The following is a 23190-nucleotide window of genomic DNA, read 5'->3' on the forward strand; positions in this document are numbered from 1 at the left end:
CAGGCATAATGTGCTTAAAAAATGAGGATTTCCCATGTAAATTAACCTCTCCTCCTCACCCAACCTCTGGAAGTTATACCACCATTTTCCAAGTTGTTCAGTCATTCACTTGTGTTTGTCATCCACTTCTCTTTCTTCCACCACTTTCAGTTTCCAGGCCTCTAGATGTGGTGTCCTAGCTGTATGCCCCTCCTGTAGTTTATATATCACCATTGTAAAAAATCCCAGCCTTATTTTAATGTTAACTTCTTACAGAAACTTTCATTTCCCCAGCTAAATAACTGCTTGATTCATAGCTCATCATACCTCGGTTATTTGGGCCACACATCTCCGTGTTAGTCCTTCGTTCTGCCTTAGCAGGCCCTTTTCTACTCATTGTTCCTCACTCTTTCCTGCCTTTTTCTTTTTCTTTTTTTTGGTGGTGATTTTCCTGGAGTGCATTTTCCTCTAAGTGAATTCTAGTCATTCTTTTAAAGATTGAAAATCTCTTTACACTATTCTATAAAATCTTCAAATTTTTTCCATATAATGCCTCCCTTTTTTCCCCTGAATTTGTCTATATCTTAGTCTATGCTACTGAATTTAGCAGTATCTAAATACTTACTTTGATTAGGTTTATCCTCCTTGATAATAAGTAACTAAGGAGTAAAGAAAATAAAAAAGTCTGTTACACTTTGTGTAGTAATGACCAATTCTGGAGAGGCCTAAAAACTTTATGCTTAGCATCTGTTTATGTCAAGATTTAGAAATTGACATTACTAATTATAGCTTTTACAGAACCTTTCTGGTATGTTTGCTTCTGTTTTTGTTTTTTTAATGTGTTTTATATAGCTTTAGGTTAAAGGGGATACAAATTTGGAATTGATAGTATACATTTACTCATATAGTTACCACTCACTGAAAAATCACTAATGGTAGTATTTTCATGAAAAAATACTGTAAATACTGTAAAGAATCTTTTAAGGAAAGCAGTTACTTGCAGGTGTGTAACTTCCAGTCATCTTCAGTGAACCTGTTTATAGAATAGCATTTTGTTTTTGCTTATTCTTGGTTGTTCCCGTTCGCCAAGTCTATAGGGGTTTTTGCTGAAGAATCCTTAGAGGTTAGTGATTCAGAGAAGTCTTAGGAAGGATAGAAGAATGTTTCCCATCATCAAATTGAAGGCTGGGAAATTCTCAAAACTAGTATCTATACAGTATCTTCTGTCGTTATTAAAGCAGGTAAGTATAAAAATGTAAAAATTTTCCCCTTCCAATCAACAACACTGAGTAAACCCCTCAGTGATTCTTCTTTATTCTAAAAGTTGTTTTTGTGAGAGGGTTGAGAGAGGAAACTTAAAACCTAATCGATACTGCTAAATCTTAAGGCATTGTAGTAGCTATTAAATAGGTACTATTTGGAAAGAGTGATCAGTGAAATGATGTTTGAGTACCTCTCACGACAGAGCAATTTATCAAGAATAAAGGTGGCATCTGTACCATCTTGATTAGTCTACAGAAAGACTTAGACTGCCCAAATTATCTCCCTAAGACCCTTCTTAAAGACTAAGAAGGTAAAATGATTAATCACTTGACTATTTAATGTTTGTATATCATTATTAGTTTCAGGTGTATTAGACTTGTGATACAGGATGTTATTGTTTCTTAGCAGCTTAGCAGTAGTTTCTCTCCCCGCCCCCCTTTTTTAAATCTAAAAATATATATCTTGGTCTCTTTGCAATATGATACGTTAACATATGTACCGTGCAACTTTTAAAAGGGAAAGTGTGTGGTATACTGAAGGAACATTGCAAGTCATTTGTGAGACTTCAGCTGTTGATACAGCAGCTGACATTAGGTATGATCCTGAACAAATCTTACTCTCTCAGTTTCCTTAACTATAAAATGCAGTCATCTAAGTAACCCTTTGATTTTTAAATTTGCGTTTGTTGTATAATTTTGCTACTTTAAATATAACAGTAAAGGAATTTATGAGTTTCTTTTTATAACTGTTACTGACTACTTTTGATTTTTTTTTTTTTAATACATTGATCTCTCTCAGGATTATTACCTGGATTATTTAGTCGGAATTATTACCAGGATTGTTTTTCTTACGGAGAGAGATGATTTCTATAAAATTACTTGTATGCTGAATTTTCTGGGAACCAAGTTCTTTTTTTAATAATTTTTACAAGATACTTTTTCCCCCCTTCCATTCTTATCCATGAGAAAAATCTGTTTTTCTCTTTCTTTACAAGAACTAGTGGTAGTTATGGCTGGTAATATTTTACATAGGAAATAAGATAAAGAGGTGTTAATGGATTATAACTTCTATCTTGTTAAGAAATTGACTTTGTCTTGGAAAGTGAGAGGTAGTAGTAATGTGATGTACATTTTAATAACAAAGCATATATGATACTTTTCAGCTCACCTTTTGAATTCAACGGACCTTTGACACCAAACCTGACAAATATATTACAATAAAGGAAAATTATAAGCAATAGCTCATGAATGTACACACAAAAATCCTAAGCTAAATAATTAACAAATTCTCAGTGATATGAAAAAAGATAATACGACCTGGCCAGGTAGAATTTATTCCAGAAATGCAAGATTGAGTTAACATTTGAAAATCAGCTTAATTCACCACATTAACAGACTAAGGGGGAGAAGGGTGGGAAGAACCTCCTATGATTATTTCAGTAGAAAAAGCATATGATAAAATTTATTACTTAGTCACAATAAACAATGCACAAAATAAGAATAGAAAGAAACTTCCTTAATTTGATAAAGTTTATCTTCATAAAACCTCTATAGCTAACATACTGAATAGTGAATAGTGAATGATTTCCCTCTTGAGATCAGGAACAAGAAAGGATGTCCACTCTCATCACTTTTTTTAGTGTAGGGCCTAACCAGTATAGTAAGGCAAGAAAATAAACGGTGAAAAGGTGGCAAAAGAAGAAACAAAACTATATTTACTCACAGATGACATGATAGTATATGTGAAAAATCCAAAAGAATTCACCAGCCTTTGGAGTTAATAGGTGAATGCAATAAGATCAGTATGTAAAAATACAGCACATGCCGAAACCTGTTTGGAAAATAAGGTGTGGTTGTTTGAAAGACCACCACCTATGCTTTGACTTTGTTCTTAGGAGTTGTAGCACCTTCTTTTCTGTTGGATTTGTCATTTCCTTCCACTGGTTTCATTCTTAACAGATTTTCTTCTCTTTTATCACAACTCCATCCTTGTCTTTTGAAAATACAGATATCCCTTGCTATTCATACTCTTACTATCTAAACTCTAGAACCAGATAGATTCAAATAGTGAGCAGCATTTGTGATTAATAGTTCATTGTTTCTAAGACATTTTATTTTCACCTTTCAACACCTCTGAAATTAGGCTACATCTTATTGGTGTTTGTGGTTATAATTGGCAACCTTTTTGTCTTTAGTAGGGGTACATTGTGATAATGTGTTTCATAGTGATGTTTTGAGCTCAGTGAAATATGTTAGCTAATGTTCTGTTTGTATAGAAGGCAGTTCTTGGATAAAACAAGGAAGTGGGATGCTTTTAGGAGTAAAGGAGTCTCCTCATTCTTGTCATACAGTTTTATTCACTTTGAATCAGCACTCCTTAGTTTGATATCAGATGTTAATAAGTATACTTTGAAAAGGAGTGTTCCCTTCTCATTGAAATTGGAGAAATGCCAAATTAAACAAATTATATGGGTTTCTTTACTTCAGGCCTTCTCACAGCTCTTATGGTAAAATGCATTTTGAAACTAGAAAGTAGGTTTATGTTATTTCCAACTTACTTGAGTATAGAAATCTTTTTGGTCACAACTTTTCAACTTTTTATAGAGCTCTCATGAAGAAAACTGTTTATGAGACACTCACACTGTTTTTAGCACATTATCTTGTGTTTCTTTATAAAGTTACTCTGTTATACTTGTATGATCATGCAGTTTAGCATTGTGTGGTATGGTAAGGTAGCATAGAAGAAGTTGTTTTCTGGTATTACAGAGAATGGTGACTGAAGTTAGACTGCAAAGTAAATCTGTGTTTACTCCATATTTTACTGAATGCAACCATTTCATTATTTGTTAGTGATAGCTGAGTATTATTTTTTGTTATTGAAGAAAATTATCAGTCAGATTTGATACACATCAAGTATTGTAAAGAACCTTTATTTTTACACATCAGTTGCATTGTATGGAACCAGTATAATTAATGGTATTCTAGGTTTTTATTTTACTTGGAGGCTAAAATATTCTTGAATACTTCGAATAGTGATGAGTTGTCTAATCTTTGTGATGTTCCCTAACTTAACTTCATGATAGAACATTAGAAAATGGTGTCTGATTGATACTTCTCTGATAGACCCGTATGTTTATATTTTAGTAGCTAAAAGTAGGGCTCTTTTTCTCATTGATGATCTTCTGTTTGTGTAGTTCTTTTAACCCCCTTTTTTGGTAGGGAACTCCCTTAACACTTTGGAAAACTATGTTTTTTCCTCAGGAAAGTTACATTGTTCATACATATGGTTCCATGTTTAGTTTTTATAACATTCATAGATTTCCCTTAAGGGATCTCTAGACTCAATAAAGAACTGTTAACTAACCACACCATAGAACCTACAACTTTTGGCATTTGAAGACTAAAAAAGGTAGCCTATACACTTTTATTTTTTTGAATTGACCCTGTGTAGATTGTACACTTCAATCTATCATCATTTCAGTTTAATTTAGTGCAAAACTATTCGTTGAGTATTTACTACATGCCTTGGCACTTTCTAGGCACTGAAGATAGAGTGGTGAGTGAAGCCAAAAAAAAAAAAAAACCCTACCCTCATGGAATGAATTTTTGAGTTTGTAAGGACATTAGATGCCATCAACTTAAACATTCTCAGATGAACAAACTGAGGCCCAGAAAAGGTGCTTGAAGTTACCCAGGGTCTCATAATTAGTTGGTAACAAGGTTTAGGTAGTAGAAGAAGCATAAAGAGGAGAAATACATGGTTTTGTTGGCTTTACTGTGTAGACAAGGAGAGAGACATGTAAATTAATATATCATTAGGTCATTTTAATTAAATGTTTGAATAGCCGTAGGAATAAAATTTCATGGAAGGATCTGGGTAGAAGAAATAAATGATTAGGGCTTTGTGGAGGTCTTGACTGTTTGTTGCTGAACCTGAGCTGGGTTTAAGGGAATAAGGTCACTTAAAACAGAGGGATCAATGCAAGCAGAGGAATGGAGGAAGAAAGCAGTTTCTTAAGTTCTTAAGAAAGGTTAATTTCAGAACTATAAATTGCAAATGATCGTGTTAAATTGAGGGACAGTATCCAGTTTCCTCCTGTGTCATGCTCTTGTGTACAGTTTTTGCTTTATTCACTAGGAATATTAAGTAAATGTTTTTAGCAACTAATATTTTCTCAGTGATGTAGTAATGTCAATGTTTTTTCTTTATTTCAAGTTTTTGTATGTTCTTTTTTTTCTATAGGTATATGCTGTTAATTTAGTTTTTTTATTTTATAGTTTATGCCTTAGTCATACCCTTCCTTTCAAATCACTAAATGTGATTTAGTTATTACATGTATATAATTCATTTATTTTAATGTACTGATTTTTGACAAAAGTGTTTTAAAATTGAGTTGTAGAAAAGACAGGTAATCACGAATGCTTGGTACATTTTTTAAGAAATTGAATTTGTATTGGTAGGTGTTGTCTACATCTACTGGCCTAACTAAAACAGTGTATAATCCAGCTGCTTTGAAGGCTGCACAGAAAACCTTACTTGTTTCCACCTCTGCACTTGACAATAATGAAGCACAGAAAAAAAAACAGGTAAGTACAGATAATAGTGTACAAAATGTGCATGTAGGAAAGCTTTTCTGCATGTATGTGTTTTTTCAAGGCTTATCATAGAATAGAACTAAAAGAAAAGTGTATGTTGGGTCCACTGAATTTTTATTTTTCATAGTTTAGCAGTAAATACTAATTTTGGGGGGAATGAAAGCTTCTCTTGATTGATCTTTGAAACTTAAATACATATTTAACTTGTACAAAGCAAAACTTTACATTTAATTGTTGCCAAGCTGCTGTATCTACAACCATTTCTTTCCTCTGGAATATCTGTTTTATCAGTAAATATTCTAATGATATTTTTGGTCTCTTTCTCTAGGAGGCACTGAAACTTCAGCAAGATGTAAGGAAACGGAAACAAGAAATTTTAGAAAAGCACATTGAAACACAGAAGGTAAAATATTAAAGTTAGATTTGGCAAAATATATTTATGGTGTTATAATTTTAAGTAAATTTAATTTCACACTATATAGCTGATCTTATGAAATATATTTTATGTAATTGAAGAGGTTAAAACTGAAATATTTATCAGTGATAAAGTATATATCAGTTGATTAATGTATTGGGGATGAAGAGCATTAAATGGTGAACTGGGGATTGGAGTGGTTTAAAGGAACTGGGTGGTCAACTTGAAGTGAAAATAAGGAGTATTTATCCAGATATGTTGCTGCACAGTAGTTTGTCAACAGATAGTGAATTGGAACCTTTTTCTCAGTATTGAAATACGTACCTTTCTTTAATTGGCTTGGGATCCTCTAGTTTTGTGTTGTCCAGTATGGTAGCTAATAGCTTCATCCAACTTTTGAGTACTTGAAATGTGTCTAGTCCAGATTGATATGTGCTCTATGGATATAAAATGCATACCAGATTGCAAAGATGTAATACAAAGGAAAAAAGTAAAACATCTCAATAATTTTTGTTGAAGTACAGCATTTTGGATATATTGAGTTAAATACAGTATTAGTTAACTTTACTGGTTTGGGTTTTTAAAATCTTTTTAATGTGGCTGCTAGAAAAATGTAAGATTATTTGCATGGTTTGCAGTATTTCTTTTGTACACAGTTGCTCTATGACATTTAATTAGTGTCAGTTTTTTTTTTTTTTTTTAAAGATTTTATTTATTTATTTGACAGAGAGAGAGAGAGAGACAGCAAGAGCAGGAACACAAGCAGGGGGAATGGGAGAGGGAGAAGGAGGCTTCCCGCCGAGCAGGGAGCCCGATGCGGGGCTCGATCCCAGGACCCTGGGATCATGACCTGAGCCGAAGGCAGACGCTTAACAACTGAGCTGCCCAGGTGCCCCTGTTTAGTGTTAGTTTTTGATTATGTCTAGTAATAAAGGTTATGACATTTCAAAATATTGAAAATACAGAAACTTCTTACGTTTTGCTTATAATTTCTAATTTAAATTTAGATACACCTTATAAAGAGAAATTGTAGTACTTTACACCACAAACTGAAACCACCTTGACTCAGAAAACCTATAATATGTGGTATCTTCTGCCCTGTATTGCCTTGTTTATCTTTTGATTCCTGTCCATTTTGGGGATATCGTTCTTAGGCCAGCCAGTTACTATTCCCTGTAACAAAGTAATTAATTTTTTAAGATTTCATTATGTGAAGGAAACCATGAAACTTCCTCTGGTTCTTTCTGGGTTGCAGACTACATTTGGAGTGGGAATACTTAGAGGCAGTAATATCCACAAATGGATTGGAAAGTAAAATTACTGATACTACTTCAAATTGACTTTTCGGTGGTCAGTTTGAATTTCTTAGGGTTGTGTGCTTTGAACTTATGTTCTGAAAGACCAGTGGTAATGTGTAATTCTTTACAAAGTGTGCCAAGATTAAGACTTGAATTGAGATAGTACCACCAAATCTGTTATTCTGCTTAGTAGTTAGTTGTAAGCTTTGCCATGAATATATAAACTAAAACCAGTAGTTATTTATTTTTATATTTACTTTGCTGTATTTGCTTTGTTAATAATATGAGGAATAAGTATCTTAATTTTTCTCTTTTTTAAAAATTTGGCAGATGTTAATTTCAAAACTGGAGAAAAACAAATCAATGAAGTCTGAAGATAAAGCAGAAATAATGAAAACTTTAGAGGTTTTGACAAAAAATATTACCAAGTTGAAAGATGAGGTCAAAGCTGCTTCTCCTGGACGCTGTCTTCCAAAAAGTATAAAAACCAAGACTCAGGTATTTTATTTTGTGGTGGTCTTCATTTTACTGCTTACCAAGAAACATTAAAATGCTACACTGTTTTAAGATTGTTTTCCTTTTAGGTATATCCTTTGCTTAAAATCTGACTATTATATGCTAACATTTTTCCCCTCCTTCATTAATTAATAGTAAATATATACAGACAAGCAAACTCTATTAATCTTTTAAATCCTTTCTCTGTTAATTTTTAAATCTTTTATATTACAGTTGGAAAGTCAGTAATTAGGAGGATAGTTATAGATAATCTTGAAAAGATAGCTTGAGGACAAAGTGATACAGGTACTTGAATGCTTGATAAATACTTAAGAGTTTGAGCTTTATTTTATAAGGAGTTCATAGTATAAAAGGTTAATAAACAGAAGTAATATTCTGGAGGCACCTGAGTGGCTCAGTCCATTAAGCATATGTCTTTGGCTCAGGTCACGATCTCCATTTCCTGGAACCGAGTTCCGCATTGGGCTCCATGTTCAGTGGGGAGTCAGCTTCTCCCTCTCCCTCTCTCCCTCCGCTTGTTCATTCTCTCTCTCTCAAATGAATAAATAAAATCTTAAAAGTAACATTTTGACAACGTTATGTAGAATTGATTAAAAGGGGGAAATTCAGGTAGATCAATCCATTGGATGTGAATAAGTGAGGAAGAGAATTTCATGTGGTACTAAGTGATTTTTAAAAACCTCCAGTTATACAATATTTATACTTGGTCTTGTGTGTATGTATGTATATGTATAAAATCATGAGTTCATATTGATATTTCTGATTCTATCCAGTACCACAGGGTTCTTCTTTTCTTCCTCTTATTCCATATTTTATATCCTGTTCGCATAATGACAACTTGCTTCCCACTAACATCAGTACAGTACTCATTTGCACAGTCATTTAATACATTCCACATAGTTCCCGAATTACTACAACAATACCACTTCTGACAAGTAAAAGATTCAAAATTTATTTGTATTCTTTACAAGCTCACAATATGTTCAACTAAGGGCATAGAGTCAGAACTGTGGCCTAGGATTATTTTTTTCCTCTTTTGTGTGGTTATGTCATCAGTTTGATAAGTTTTGGATCCCCTTCCCTTTCATTCTTGCTGACTTTTATTTTTTGAATAAATAAAACATTAACATGATTTGAAAGTTAAATTACATTAAAAAAGGTATATATAGAAGACCTTTTCCCTTTGATCCCTGCCACTCTATCCCTATCCCCATTCTTCCCTCCCTCTTGGTATGTGTGTATGTATTCTTTCCAGTGTAAAAGCATACTGTATAATGCTCGTTAACACCTTGTTTGTTTGTTTGTTTTCACAGTTATTTCCTGAAAATTACTTCATATCAGTCCATAGAAATCTCAGTCTGGTTTCTGTATGGAAAACGAATTATAGGGAAATGAGTGGAAGTAGAACAAGTTAGGAAGCTGTTGTAGTAGTGTAGACCAGAAGTGATTGATGGCTTGGACTAGGGCGGGAGGACTGGAGATACAGAAGCAATGTGTGGACTAAACAGGAATGTGTAAAAGTTCTTTGTATAAAGAAGTTTTTTATAAGTGCAGGATATTAATTGTCACTTAAATTATTAATTACCATTTTCTAGATGCAGAAAGAATTGCTTGACACAGAACTGGATTTATATAAGAAGATGCAAGCTGGAGAAGAAGTCACTGAACTTCGGAGAAAGTATACAGAGTTACAGCTGGAAGTATGTTTCACCACAACTACACCGTGTGCTAAAGAGGAGCAGATGTAGTCATGGTGGTCAATTTGAAAACAGATCTCCCTCATTCTAGTCAATAATTGTTGGTAGTCTCTGACATACATACTGGGAGTTGATATAGGAAAGAGAGAAGAAGTTAGCAAATTTTTCAGAACTGGAGAGAAAATCTTCTATTTAATGAGGGGTGGTAGCAGTTCTGCCTGTACACCCAGGTCCTTCCACTTCTGGTGAGTTTGGTTCCTTTTCTAACTTTAATCTCTCCTTCTCCGTGGGACCAAAATCTATTAAAGTCTTTTCAGGTATTCTTACAGAGATATTCTGTGCATATATAGGCATATTATATTGAGTTACTATAAGGATCAGATTTTAGTGGAGAGCTGTATTAAAAACATGCTTACTTAAGTTTTGCCTATAGATGGTGCTGTGGATGTTTATAAAAGAAAATAAACTATTTCCTTCTAATTTAGCTGTATGATTACGTAAGAAAAACCTAGTGAAATTGGTTGTTACAGTGAGCATTTGTAATATTTAGCAAAAAGATGTTTAAAAATCAGAATTACATTTTGAAGTACAGAGACATTAATGTCATTAATGCAGTTGGTACTTGTCTACATTTATGATTGATGTCACAATTAAAATTTTTTATTCTTTAGATTATTTTGCCTTCATCTGAGAATTACGCTTTTTTTCCCAAATTTGTTAGCACCTTGGTGATTTTTTTCTAATAGGACATATTCTGAATTTAGTACTGGCATCCAGGTATTAAAGACTTAACATTTAGCAGCCACTGTGCTTGTCTCTATCTTGTCTGTCATAGAAAATCATAGGATGGTCTCTAAACCTGCCTACATTTTGCATTCTCTGGAAACCTGATAGGGTTGCCTTTGTGTCCTGGCCAAGATAACAGGTTTTGAAAAAGATAGATTTCTTTCATGTTAATATAGAAATTGTATTTTCTTTATTATGGAGATTACTTGCCTATATTGGTGGCATTTTAAAAAAACAAGTACTTTTTAAAATTTTGGCTCAGAAATTTTAATAAATAATGGTTCTACCAATATTCTTTATTGGTCCATGGTTGGTTTCTCTATCGTGATATAACTAAATGCCGAATGGCATTTTCTGGTTTCCTTTTATGATGGCTAAACTTTAATTTGTAGTTACCATTGGAATATGCAGTAATGCAGTGTTTCCCAGAGTGTGTCATTGACAACACCAATTCCGTTTTTTGTTAACAGGTTATTAGTGCAAAAAGCTTTTGAGGCCAAATAAATTTGGAAAACGTTGTATTAAACATGCTTGTTGCCATAGGGTTTCTTTAGAGGTTTTTGGTTCTTGAATCCCTAAATATACATATTCAGTATTCAGTACTGCTCAAATTTATTTGTCCATGGACCCCCTTTTTCAGGGAACATTTTGAGACCGTGTTCCTCAGAGCATAAGTCTGTATATGCTGCTCCATTATGAACATTAATCCTTGACCTGTGAAGTTTATTATTTGGATTTTAGATTATTTTAGCAAGTGTTAAGATGAACTGCCTTGAGATGAAGAAACAAATATTTATACTTGTGAAGAGATTTGTCAGTGGTGCCTGCTTGACATTTCTACTTGGATATCTCACATCCTTAGACTTAACCTGTTCAAAATTGAATTTGTCTTGCTCCTAAATTCCATCTACACAGTTACCCAAACCAGAAATCTGGGAATCTTCATTAATTCCTCTCTTTCCTTCATTATCCATATCAATTAATTACCAAGTTCTATATATATTACCTCCAAATATATCTTAAATATGTTTACTTCTCTGTGTTGCCACCACTATAGACGAAGCTTCCATCTTCAGTTGTTGGAGCTACTTTAGGAGCCTACCAACTTGTTTCCCAGCTTGTTCTTATCTTTCTTCTACTGTGTTCTTAAAACTAGTCAGAATAACGTGTTAAATACCGATTTGATTGCATCACTATGCTTTTATGTTTAAAATGTTTTAACTGATTTTCATGGGTCTTGGGATAACATTAAAAATCCTTAATTGTGGGGGCGCCTGGGTGGCTCAGATGGTTAAGCATCTGCCTTCGGCTCAGGTCATGATCCTAGGGTCCTAGGATCGAGTCCCGCATCGGGCTCCCTGCTAGGCGGGGAGCCTGCTTCTCCCTCTGCCTCTGCCTCTCTCTCTCTCTCTGACTCTCATGAATAAATAAATAAAAAAAAAAAAAATCAAAAAAAAAAAATCAAAAAATAAAAATCCTTAATTGTGGTCCTTAAAATTTTTCATCATCTGGTTCTGCCTATCTCTCTAGCTTCATTTTTTCATCCCATGTGGTTCTGCTGCACTGGATTTCCTGTATTCTTAGAAGTACCATGTTTCTTTCAACCTTGATTCCTTTGTTCATGCTGTAGCCCCCACCCCTCACCCTTACCTTTTTTGTTCTTTATTTCTTCTTTGATTCATTGAACACATACTAAATATCTAGTCTGTCAGCTGCTGTTCTAAGTGCTGGGGATCAAGTAGAGAATAAAACAAGTAAAAAATATCCTCGTGGAGCTTTCATTCTGGTATCTTATTCATTGCCAATCTTTAATGTTCTTTTCAAGTGTTTAAAGCATTTCCTTATTCTTTGAGTTACTTCTCATTAATATTATTAAGTAACTTGGTTGCTAAATGTCTCTTACCCCTCTAGGATTTGAGTTTCAGGAAGGTAAGGACTTGCACATAGGAAGTGTTTGTTAAATATTTGTGCAATGAAGGAATGGCATACTATTCATATAGAACAATGTGATGGAACATAAGGTATTGTGCTACATTGGTTGTAAGATGATATTAGTATAAGTGACTAAAATGATGAATTTGAGATAATTATACCTACTGAAGTCAACAGGCAAACAAATACACTATTTAAAAGTTATAAGTGGAAAAATAAATTTATTGTGTGTTATGTATGTTTTAAACTGAAGTAACATTTTAACATTCTGTATTATTTGGAAATCAAGAATTGCTGGTCTTTTTATGATACTGTCTGGTATCTTGGAAAGTAGGAACTTAGAAAAAGTCACATTTAATAATTTCAAAACATTGTTTAAATTAATGTTATTTTGTTTTCTAATTTCATCAGCTACCTAAATTTGCTTTCACTTTAAAAGCTAAAACTAACTTATATGAGATCCTTTCATAGGCCAGTATTTGAATATGATGTCAAATTGTATAAAAGATCGACTACTCTGACAGAATATATATAATGTGGCTTGTGATGTTTAACTTGTGTGTCTGATCTCTTCAAGGCTGCAAAACGAGGGATTCTTTCATCTGGTCGGGGTAGAGGAATTCACTCAAGAGGCCGAGGTGCAGCTCATAGCCGAGGCAGGGGTCGAGGTCGAGGTCGAGGTGTGCCTGGTCATGCTGTGGTGGATCATCGTCCCAGGGCATTGGAGATTTCTGCATTTACAGAGAGTGATCGAGAAGATCTTCTTCCTCATTTTGCGGTACTTTCTTACTGTCCAACAAAACACATACTGATAATCATTGTTGGGGATAATGGATATTGAAGGGGAAATTATGAAAATATGAGTAATTTAAACCCATTAATCTGACCAAAGGGTTTGATTAATCCATAATAATCTTTTGCTAATTATTTAAAAAACAAACTGAGGGATTTTTTTGTTTAATTGCTATCTGGAAGAAATGTTGCTATTCTTTAACAGTAGGCCTTCAGATACTGTGAAAGGAATGATTTAAGTTTTGCTATTTCAGAAGGGGATGTCCTATAGTTTAGTTTCATTTGATACATTCTTTGAAGAGAAAATTTAACACATCACATAGGCCACCCAGATTTTTTTTTAAATTAAGATGGAATTTTATTTGTTAATACTGTATTCTTGATCTAGCTGACCTTAGAAATGAAATAAGACAAAATTTTGATATTTGATCTTGAAGTTGCCTTTATTCACTGGCAGGATATAATTAAAGGGAGTCAGTCTAATATAGACCTATGAGAAAGGAGAATGAGATTCTAGTTCTGGCTAACCCATTATTTAACTTGGACTTCCTGGGATCCACTGGGCTCGTGTGCAGAATGGAAATTATACTTGCCTAAAGGCCTTTTCAACTTAAATGTTGTGATTCTTAGTGATATCCCAAAGGTTAGTTACTAAGCATCAGTCTTGCCTTTAGGACTATAGTAACTGCTCTGGAGATAGGAAGGAAATAACCAGTTCTTTACCTTCAAGGATTTTATATATATTGTTTTAACACAAAGCAGTTAAAGTAAACTGCAAACATAATTTATCACGTCATCAAGCTAAATTTATTAAAAACTGTAAGTACTTCAGTAACTTAGAAAAGTATCTTTCACACAGGCATATGATGGAAAAAGGGTAATACAGGAGAATTTCATGAGGTAGGAAAATTGGAGCTTAGATCTTGAAGGGATCAGTAAGCTTATAGATAGGTACACAAATGATTGAATCTTTTGGAAATTCAGATTTAGATGTTTGACAATTATATTCTAGGCTGTTAACAGAAGTTACAAAGGTGAAACTACTTTGTCAGGACATAGGGAATTATTGAAAGAAATTGTATATATTTAAGAAGTAACTAAAATGATTAATAAGAGTCTGGAAAGTCCTATACTTGATGGCTTCAAAGGGAGAAATAAAGGAATCAGAGAGCTAGAAAGGATGTTAGAGATAATCTAGCTCAATTCTTGCCTGTTACCCACCCCAGCTTCCCCCGCCCCTTTCCGAAGGAAAGGAGATCCAGATAATTAAGTGTTTTGCATACAGTTATATAGCTAATCAAGAAACTAGCAAAGAATATGCTAAATCCAAATAAACCAGGTGCATTTGTTATGAATGTATTTTAGTGAGAGTAGGATGGTTTTGGTTTTATAAATATTCAGAGCCTTTAAATGGAGATTCTTGCATGCATTTAGAGATTTGAACTTTCAAAGTTAGTAACGGTAATGCGCATTTAAAAATAATCATTTAAGAATGCAGGTTTAAAGTTTAGTTCTCTGTCTCAACCTGGGATTTGAACATGGGGCAAGTAACAGAGGAAAAAAAAAACATTGACTGTTATAAATTGTGATTAACAAAATGCCTTCATTAATTTATACTGGAACCAGTAGTATTAATAATAAAAATTATAGCTAAAAGTTATAGAGCATTTATTTTGTGGCAGGTATTATTCTGAGTGCCTTATATAATTCATTATATTATGAGTTATCTCAACAACTCTGAGGTACGTACCTTTATTATGCTCACTTTAGAGATGAAGAAGATAAAGCATGAAGAGATTAAGTAACTTGTTCAAGTTCACACAGCTAGTAACTGACAGCTGAAAGGAGCTGATTGATGTTAGAGTCCGTTATCTTTACAGAAATTTTCGATATGGGGAATGTGTGTGTGTGTGTGTGTGTATTTAATGAGATCATAGTTATTTTGTTTTTGGCTAAGAAAGATGGAAGGTATTAGTAATGATAAAGGACTAGAATTTTATATGCTAAAGTTTGCTGTTTAAAGGAAATATGATAAAGGAGAAATCCTTCTGTAGATACAGAAAAAATAAAATCCAACAAATTAAAAGCAAGCATAATTTAATTTATTTAGTTTTTTTTAAAGAGTGTGGAGTGTAGAGGAGTATGTAATAGGAGTGAAAGCAGAGTCAGTTCGAATGTTAAAAGACCTGGACTCTCCTGATACTTAACTTAATTACTTTGGGAAAATTATTTAAATCCTCTGAATCTTTTTTTTCCCACCATCTTTGAATTGGGAATGACACAAAAAACTCATAGAATATCCTGAGGATTAAATACTCTGTTTTAGAAAGAATTTAGCATATTCTAGGATTGGAATAATTAAGGAAGGGCATTAAGGAAGCCCAGTTATGACCATGGTTTCATTTTTTTAAAGAATAGTTCATTCAAGTATAAGTTTCCCTAATTCAAAAAAGTATAGAATTGTAAATAGGACCATTCTTTATCTTATAATATCAAGTACTAAAATGAATTATTCATCATTTTTTTCCTGTTAATCACCATGAATTGTTATATATTCTGGGTTACATTTATGGGTATTTTAAAAGCCATTAGGATTTTGGATGTTTCAAAATATTTATTTGGAGGAAATACTTCTTTTTAATTTAAAGCAATATGGTGAAATTGAAGATTGTCAGATTGATGACTCTTCACTTCATGCAGTAATTACATTCAAGACAAGAGCAGAAGCTGAAGCAGTAAGTATTAGAAATCTAATTTGTTGAAAATTCAGATTTAAATGTTTTATAAGTATTGCTTTTAAGTCTTAATATAAAAGAAATTTTTTTAACTTACTAAATAACTACACTTCAACAGTAGATAGATTATGTGAAGTAATTCATGGCCATAAAGAATGAGCAGTTAGGCAGTTCTACTTATAACATGATGTAATTAGAATAGTCACCAAGTTGAATATTAAGTTGTATTGTCTTGAGACACTAGCAGTTCTCCTTCCTTTCTCTTTCACAGGGGATAGGGCCACCCGACTTTCCATTATCCTTTTTCTCAGCTGGCCCAGAACAAAGTCTGCTTTGGCAGAAAGAGTGATGAGAGATAAGGTAGAAGCTGAGATATAATCCTGATGGCGGATCTTCTAAAGCATCCCTCATATGCTACTTCCTAGTCCCAGTAGCCTGAACTCTAATGTGTCCCTAGCTCAGCATATCCCCAACTAAGCCTCTGTAACTTTTTGCCCAAGGCATGATAACACCGCTCTAGCTTTTAGGGTCCTTTTAATATAGTTGTCTTAAACCATGTATCTTGAATTGTCTTTACAAAGAATGAGTATATGCAACCTTGTCTTTCATCTGGGTTTAAAAGATTAAACAGGAAAATGGGTATGAAGTATGGGAGATTGATAGGAACATTTTTAGCCCTGTGTGTTCTTTCTTCAGGATTGTAGAGAAATAGATGTACCATCTTGTCCTTGGAAAAATGCAGTAAGAGTTCCAAACAGTTAACCTAATGTGAATGGAAGAGAGTAGTATGCTTTTCAGAAGTTTTAAGTGGATTGTGGTCTAAAGTTTTAAAAAACTTTCTAAATTGATTTATCCTCTTTGTAGTGAATACTTCCTGATAACACAATGGTACCTAGCCTGGTAGGAGTTGCTCTTGGAGCATTGTAACCAGTAAAAGACTGTGGGTCTGAAAAGTCTCAGTAAGTGTTCAGCTGGGGCCTTGTGATAACTAGTGTCAAGATTAGCAGTGTAGGAGGTGGATGGTTTTATAGAATAGGAGTTCCTGGTCTTAAGAGTTTTGTTTTTTTAAATCTACTTTTGGGTAATCTTTCACTTTAAAGATCTTTTTTGAGAGTAAAAAATGTTATTGATGGGAGTTTAAAACTCTTATAAACTTGTATGTATACATGTTATATTAAAAAATAGATCTTTGATCAAGTTTTTTCTCAAAGGTATTGAGTATAAGTTAAGAATAAGCTTCCTTTAATTGATGGCTTCAGTGACAATTTTTAGTGTAATGTTAGGTAGCTTGAGTAAGTCTCTTTATGTTCTATTTTCTAGGCAGTAGTCATAAAACATTGGTAGTTGTCATTGTACAAATGGTTAAAAGTTTGTTAAAACTTCTTCTTGCTTATGTGGCTGAGAGAAAAAAACCTTTTACCTCTGAAATAATTTTTGCAAGTTTGGCTTTTGGAAAATTTATTGACATATACCTTCTTTCTTGGGTGTTGCTTTTTCCACCTCAGATGTGTATATTTATATGTCCATATATATATATATATTTATACAATGCATATGTTTTCCAAATGAATAGCTATCAATTCAAAAGACTGGGTGGGGTTAATGTATGACAAAGACTTTAAAACACTGAATTATATGGAGGTTGAAGAAGTGACAAAATAAGTTAGATCTAATAAGAACTATCTTTTCAGAGTAAATACAAATTTAGTTGGAATTACTTAATAGCCTGAAAGGAAGAACTACCATTGCTGTGATAAACATTTGGAATTAAATTATAGAAGTTGTTAATCCATAATCATTTCCTTAAGCCAAAAAAATTCTTAAAATTTTGTAACCTTCTATTGTAGAAAAGAGTAGAAAATTAAGTTGAAGCTTATCTTCTCCAAGCAGGATATAGGCTAAAGCAGTGGTTTTCAAACTTCTGGATTTCAGGGACTATTGAAGTTTGGTAATTTAAAAATCAGTGTGTTTGACATAGAGGCGCCAGTTTTTAATTTTGTTAAGGAAGAATGCTTAAAAACAGATTTCATGTACGCTCACCATCGTTTTATAAAATAAAGAAAATTTTAACACTGAAAATGTAAGAGATTATAAACTCAAGATAAATGATAGGCCTTCCCAAGAAAAGAAAATTATCAACCTTTTCTAATGTTTATTTCCAAATACTTCTTTGTTCTTATTTTCTGAACCGTTGCCCTAGATGAGCGAATGAATGTCTCTGTATTTTCTGTAATCAGTAGATGGCACAGTAAGTTTCAAAGTGAAAGTACAAGATAAGGTACTTGAGACATTCATATATGACTGAAAAGTGAGAAGTTTTCCCCATATGGATGTACCAAATTTAATCAACCATGTTGATGGCCTTTAAATTGTTTTTATTCTTTTACAGTGCAGCAGTGAATATTCTTGATGCATATTTCTCTGTGTACATATGTAAATATGACTATAAGATATATTCTTGATACATTATTGCTGGATGAAAGGATATGTGCATTTAAATTTTTGATGGATAGTTCTGAAATTGCTCCCTTCATTCCCCCTCTCCCCATATAGGTTGTACCACATTTGCTTACCCACCAAAGATGTATGAGAGTGCATTTTCCCCACACACTTGCCATAGTGTGTACTCTGCATAGTGGTTTGCTTATATAAAATACATGGGTACATAAGCCGCAGTATGGTATCAATTTTATTTTGGTAAAAATAGCAACTCATTTCAGTTTTAATACACTTTACTCTTATTAAAATTGAATACTTTCATATTTGTTTAAATGCTCTTTATTTCTCTTTCTGTCAACTGTTAATGTCATTTGTCTACTATCTTGCTGAGTTCTAGGTTCTGATTTTTTTTTCTTTCTGATTTTTTTTCTTCAGAATTTTTTTCTAGAAAATTAGCTCATAAGTTCTAAACATTTTAATGAAAATTCATATGAATTTTATTTGGTGTAAGGTGTGAAATAGGGAGCCTACTTGATTTCATTGAGTAAAAGCTAGTTTCCCAGACTTAGGTGAAATACCCTTAGTATGTAAAAATTTTCCATGTTTATTGGGGCATGTTCGGGATTTGTTCTCTTCCATTGATCAGTTTTCTTTCCATGTGCCTCTTCCGCATGGCTTTAATTAAGCTAAACTTTATATTTTAATAGTTTGTCAGGGCTGTTGTTTGGATTGCCTCTTATTATGCCCAGCTATTATTCATTTTTAGCATCTTCCTGGTAGATTTTATAGGTTTATTTTCTATGTAAGCTTTAGAATAAACATACCAGGTTCTAAAATGAATACATTATGAGAGAATTAACATCTTATGATACAAATATTCCTCTAGAACATCATTGTATTTCAACCCTTTATTCTCTAAGAGCATTTAGAGGTTTTCTTTATATACATATATATATATATATATATATATGTATATATAAATTTACATATATATATACATATATATAGAATCGATATAGGTCATGTACATATGTTGCGGATTATATAATATATAATATACAATGTAAAAATAATATAGTATATAACATGTAAAATATATATAACATGTATAATTTCTTTATATAAATAAATATATAAATATATAAATAAATATATTAGTTTTCCCCCAGTTCATTTAACTTCTAATTACTTTAAATGAGGTCTTTTTTTCCACTGTATTTTCTCTAGATTGTATGTAGAAAAACTATTTGTCTGTTTTTATTAAATATGTAGCTGCCATCTTACCAGATTATCTTTTGATAGATTTTTAATTTTGTTGTCCTGGGTTTTTCAGGTAATCATATCCACCTTTAATGTTTATAACTTCTCACTTTCTGTTACTTGTTAGTAGTACCTTTAGAAAAATGTTAAATAACAGTAGTAGTAATTGTGTCTTTACTCATGAAATGTCATTCATTGTCTTCGTTGTGAAATGAATGAAAATAATAAATGAATGAAAAAATTTCTAATAATTTTAGTATTATATATGATGCTGGCTTTTTAGATTAAGGTAGAATACAAATGATTCCTGTTTTTTGAAAGCTGTAGAGTTTTTGAGTTTGATCAGAAATGGATTTCATCATAATTTTTGTGTATTTATAGAAATATGAGGGGTTTTGTTCCCTCATCTATTTATATTGTTTCCTGAGATTGAACTAACTATTTGCTTCTGGTACAGATTCCCCACTGTATTGTATTTTTCTTTGATAAATCCCTGAAGTCTGAAGTCTGTTCCTTTTTTTTTTTCATTTATTTTTATTTATTTTTACTTTAAAAAATTTATTGAAGTATAGTTGACATACAATGTTATATTAGTTTCAGGTGTACAGCATAGTGATTTGACAGTTCTCTACATTACTGAGTTCTCACCATGATAAGTGTAGTCACCATCTGTCACCATACAACATTATTACAATATTATTGATTATATTTCTTATATTCTTCATCCATGTGACTTATTTTTTAACTGAAGTTTGTACCTCTTAATCCCCTTTAGGTATTTTGCCCATTCCCCAATCCATCTCCTCTCTGGCAACCGCCAGTCTGTTCTCTGTATTTAAGAGTGTTTATTTGTTTTGTTCTTTTAGATTCTACATATAAGTGAAATCATACGGTATTTGTTATTCTGACTTATTTCACTTAGCATAATAACCCTCCAGATTCATCATGTTGTCGCAAATGACAAGGTTTTTTTTTAAAGATTCTATATATTTATTTGACAGAGAGCACACGTAGGCAGAGCAGCAGGCAGGGGGGGAGGGAGAAGCAGGCTTCCTGCTGAGCAGGGAGCCCGACGACGTGGGGCTCAATCCCAGGACCCTGGGACCATGACCTGAGCCGAAGGCAGACGCTTAATGACTGAGCCACCCAGGCACCCCGATTTTATTCTTGTATTTGTTTGTAGCTTTAATTCAGTCTTCAGAAGTAAGATTGGTTTGTAGATTTTGTGTGGGGGGATAATATTTTCATCAGGTATCAATATTACCTGGCTTTATAAAAAGTAATTGAAAAGTTTTCCATCTTTTGTGCTCTGAGTTAATTTTAAGTAGCATTGGAGATATATTTTCTTAAATGTTTAATAGAATTTATCTGTGAAAATATCAGGTTCTACTGATTTTTGACCATGTATCTTTTTAAAATCTTTTTCTTTTCTGTAGAAAGGATTTGTTTATATTTTTTTCTTTTAAAGATTTTATTTAATTGTCAGAGAGAGTGAACACAAGCAGGGGGAGCGGCAGGCAGAGGGAGAAGCAGGCTCCCCACTGAACAAGGAGCCCGATGGATGAGGGACTCGATTCCAGGACCCTGGGTTCATGACCTGAGCCGAAGGCAAATGCTCAACCGAGCCACCCAGGCGTCCCTGTATATTTTTTTCTTTCTGGCTTTACTTTGGTACTTTGGTAGTTTTTCATTTAGATTATCAACTGTTTTCATGAAGATGAGCAAATTTAATTTTATCTTCTTTTGAAGTTATTTCCCCCACTTCCCTTTCTTATTTTGTATACTTTTACATTTAGCCCCACTTCCACCTTTATAACCACTACCACCTTGCTCAAATAAGCATCCTGTAGAATACATTTAAACATGATGTTTTTTATTAACATTTTATAAGTAGTTACAAAGTTCATTTTTTAATGTACATTTTAATAAAATGGTTGCAGAACTCTTAAAGCAACTGCCACAGTATTGAAAAGCATTGATCTAGTTGATATTATACTATTAAGCAGTAGTAAGACAGTATGATACTGGACTTGGCCAAAAAATTCCAGAGGTCATAAGGACAAAATAATGTCAGAATAACCAAGAATATTCTGAAAAGAATGAATAGTGATACCAAATTCATTATGAAATAAAGAATTAATATAGTAATGGTATGGATAGATAATAAAACAAAATAGAGTTCAGAAAAAGACCTAAATATATAAAAGAATTGTAGAGGATTACAAGGAGATATTTTCTTTAAATCAGGAAATTTAAATTGACTAATCTGTAAATAATGTTAGGACAACTGTTAGGAAAAAATTATACATTATGCCTTTATTTTTGGTATCAAAATAAAGGGGCATAAAAGTTTTTTCTTTTTTTAATACATATGACTAGTAAAAAGCTAGGGGATTCCTAAAAGTAATCTTAGTGTGGAGGGGGCTTTTTAAAGGACTGGCACAATCTGGAAGCCATGAAGGTAAACACTGATAAATTACAGTACATGAAAATGTAAACTTACTTAATGACAAAAAGAACAGCAGCAACCCCTTTCCCTTCAATAAAAACATGCACTGTAAACAAAATCAAGATCTAGTTGATAAAAGAATAGTTTGCCAAACAAATAGGACAAAGTTCCACTCAAGAAATTAGTTTAAATATATTTGGTGTGGGTGTGTGTGTGTATATAAATAGCCATTCAAGAAAAGTGAAAAATCTATTGGTATGGCTATGGAAAGGGTCTGTGAAATAATTGGATTAATAATATAAGAAAGAAGGTGTACAGACCAGTAAAGTATGTTCCCATGTACATATCCTACATATGTATATACACAAACCCTCTTACTATGTGCATAGGACTTTTTTTAATGTGTTGCAAGATTTTTTTCCCAAATTCTTCATAGGATAGTGGTTATCTCTTCAGGATGGGACAATCATGGATTATGATATTTTACATTATGTAACCTGAAATTTTTGAATTTTTTAAAAAATAAAATGGATGGATTGTATTATTTTTTTAAACTTTAAAGATTTTATGTTGCAAATTACCTAAAATAAATTTGTATATTTAAAAAGCAAGAACTCAGTTATCTCAAATTTATACAGCCAAATAGTCAAAAATTTCTAATGGAGAACTTTGATAAAATGTTAAATATATCTAGCTTTGAAAATCATCCTGTAAAATGTTAAAATAAAAACTTTCGAGGGTTGTAGACTCACCTTATAAAAATGAAGATATATGTGCTAAATATAGAGATTTACAGTATTTGGTCATCAGAAATGTTTGTCAAGAACTTATTATAGAAAAAGTCAGTAAAATTTTTGGCCTTTTTTAACTGGATGAAAAGATGAGCTTTATGAGTAGACATTTGGTATGACACTATTAGAATTCCTTATAGTAATATATTTTTATGTAATAGTTTTAGCTTTAAAAAACTGCAAGTTGTTTTTAAACTTAAATATCATATATAAGTACTTAAAAAAATTTTTTAGTTACATGAC

At 32.6% G+C, this 23190-nt stretch overlaps 1 protein-coding gene across 10 annotated transcripts in view; it reads left to right on the top strand.

Moving 5' to 3' along the window:
- Positions 1-23190, top strand: part of RBM26 (RNA binding motif protein 26) — an 84627-nt gene that overhangs the window by 49880 nt on the left and 11557 nt on the right. For 9 of the 10 annotated variants that reach the window (XM_032402796.1, XM_032402797.1, XM_032402792.1 and 6 more), the window contains 6 exons: positions 5703-5828; positions 6166-6240; positions 7881-8048; positions 9662-9766; positions 13059-13259; positions 15922-16008. In XM_032402796.1, the coding sequence (XP_032258687.1) occupies positions 5703-5828; positions 6166-6240; positions 7881-8048; positions 9662-9766; positions 13059-13259; positions 15922-16008 (762 nt within the window). Of the gene's footprint in view, positions 1-5702; positions 5829-6165; positions 6241-7880; positions 8049-9661; positions 9767-13058; positions 13260-15921; positions 16009-16279; positions 19391-23190 lie in introns of those variants that run through there. The other variant, XM_032402801.1, reaches the window with a different exon arrangement.

The sequence above is a fragment of the Phoca vitulina genome, unplaced genomic scaffold (assembly GCF_004348235.1).
Source record: "Phoca vitulina isolate PV1807 unplaced genomic scaffold, GSC_HSeal_1.0 scaffold5, whole genome shotgun sequence".
Lineage (NCBI taxonomy): Eukaryota > Metazoa > Chordata > Mammalia > Carnivora > Phocidae > Phoca > Phoca vitulina.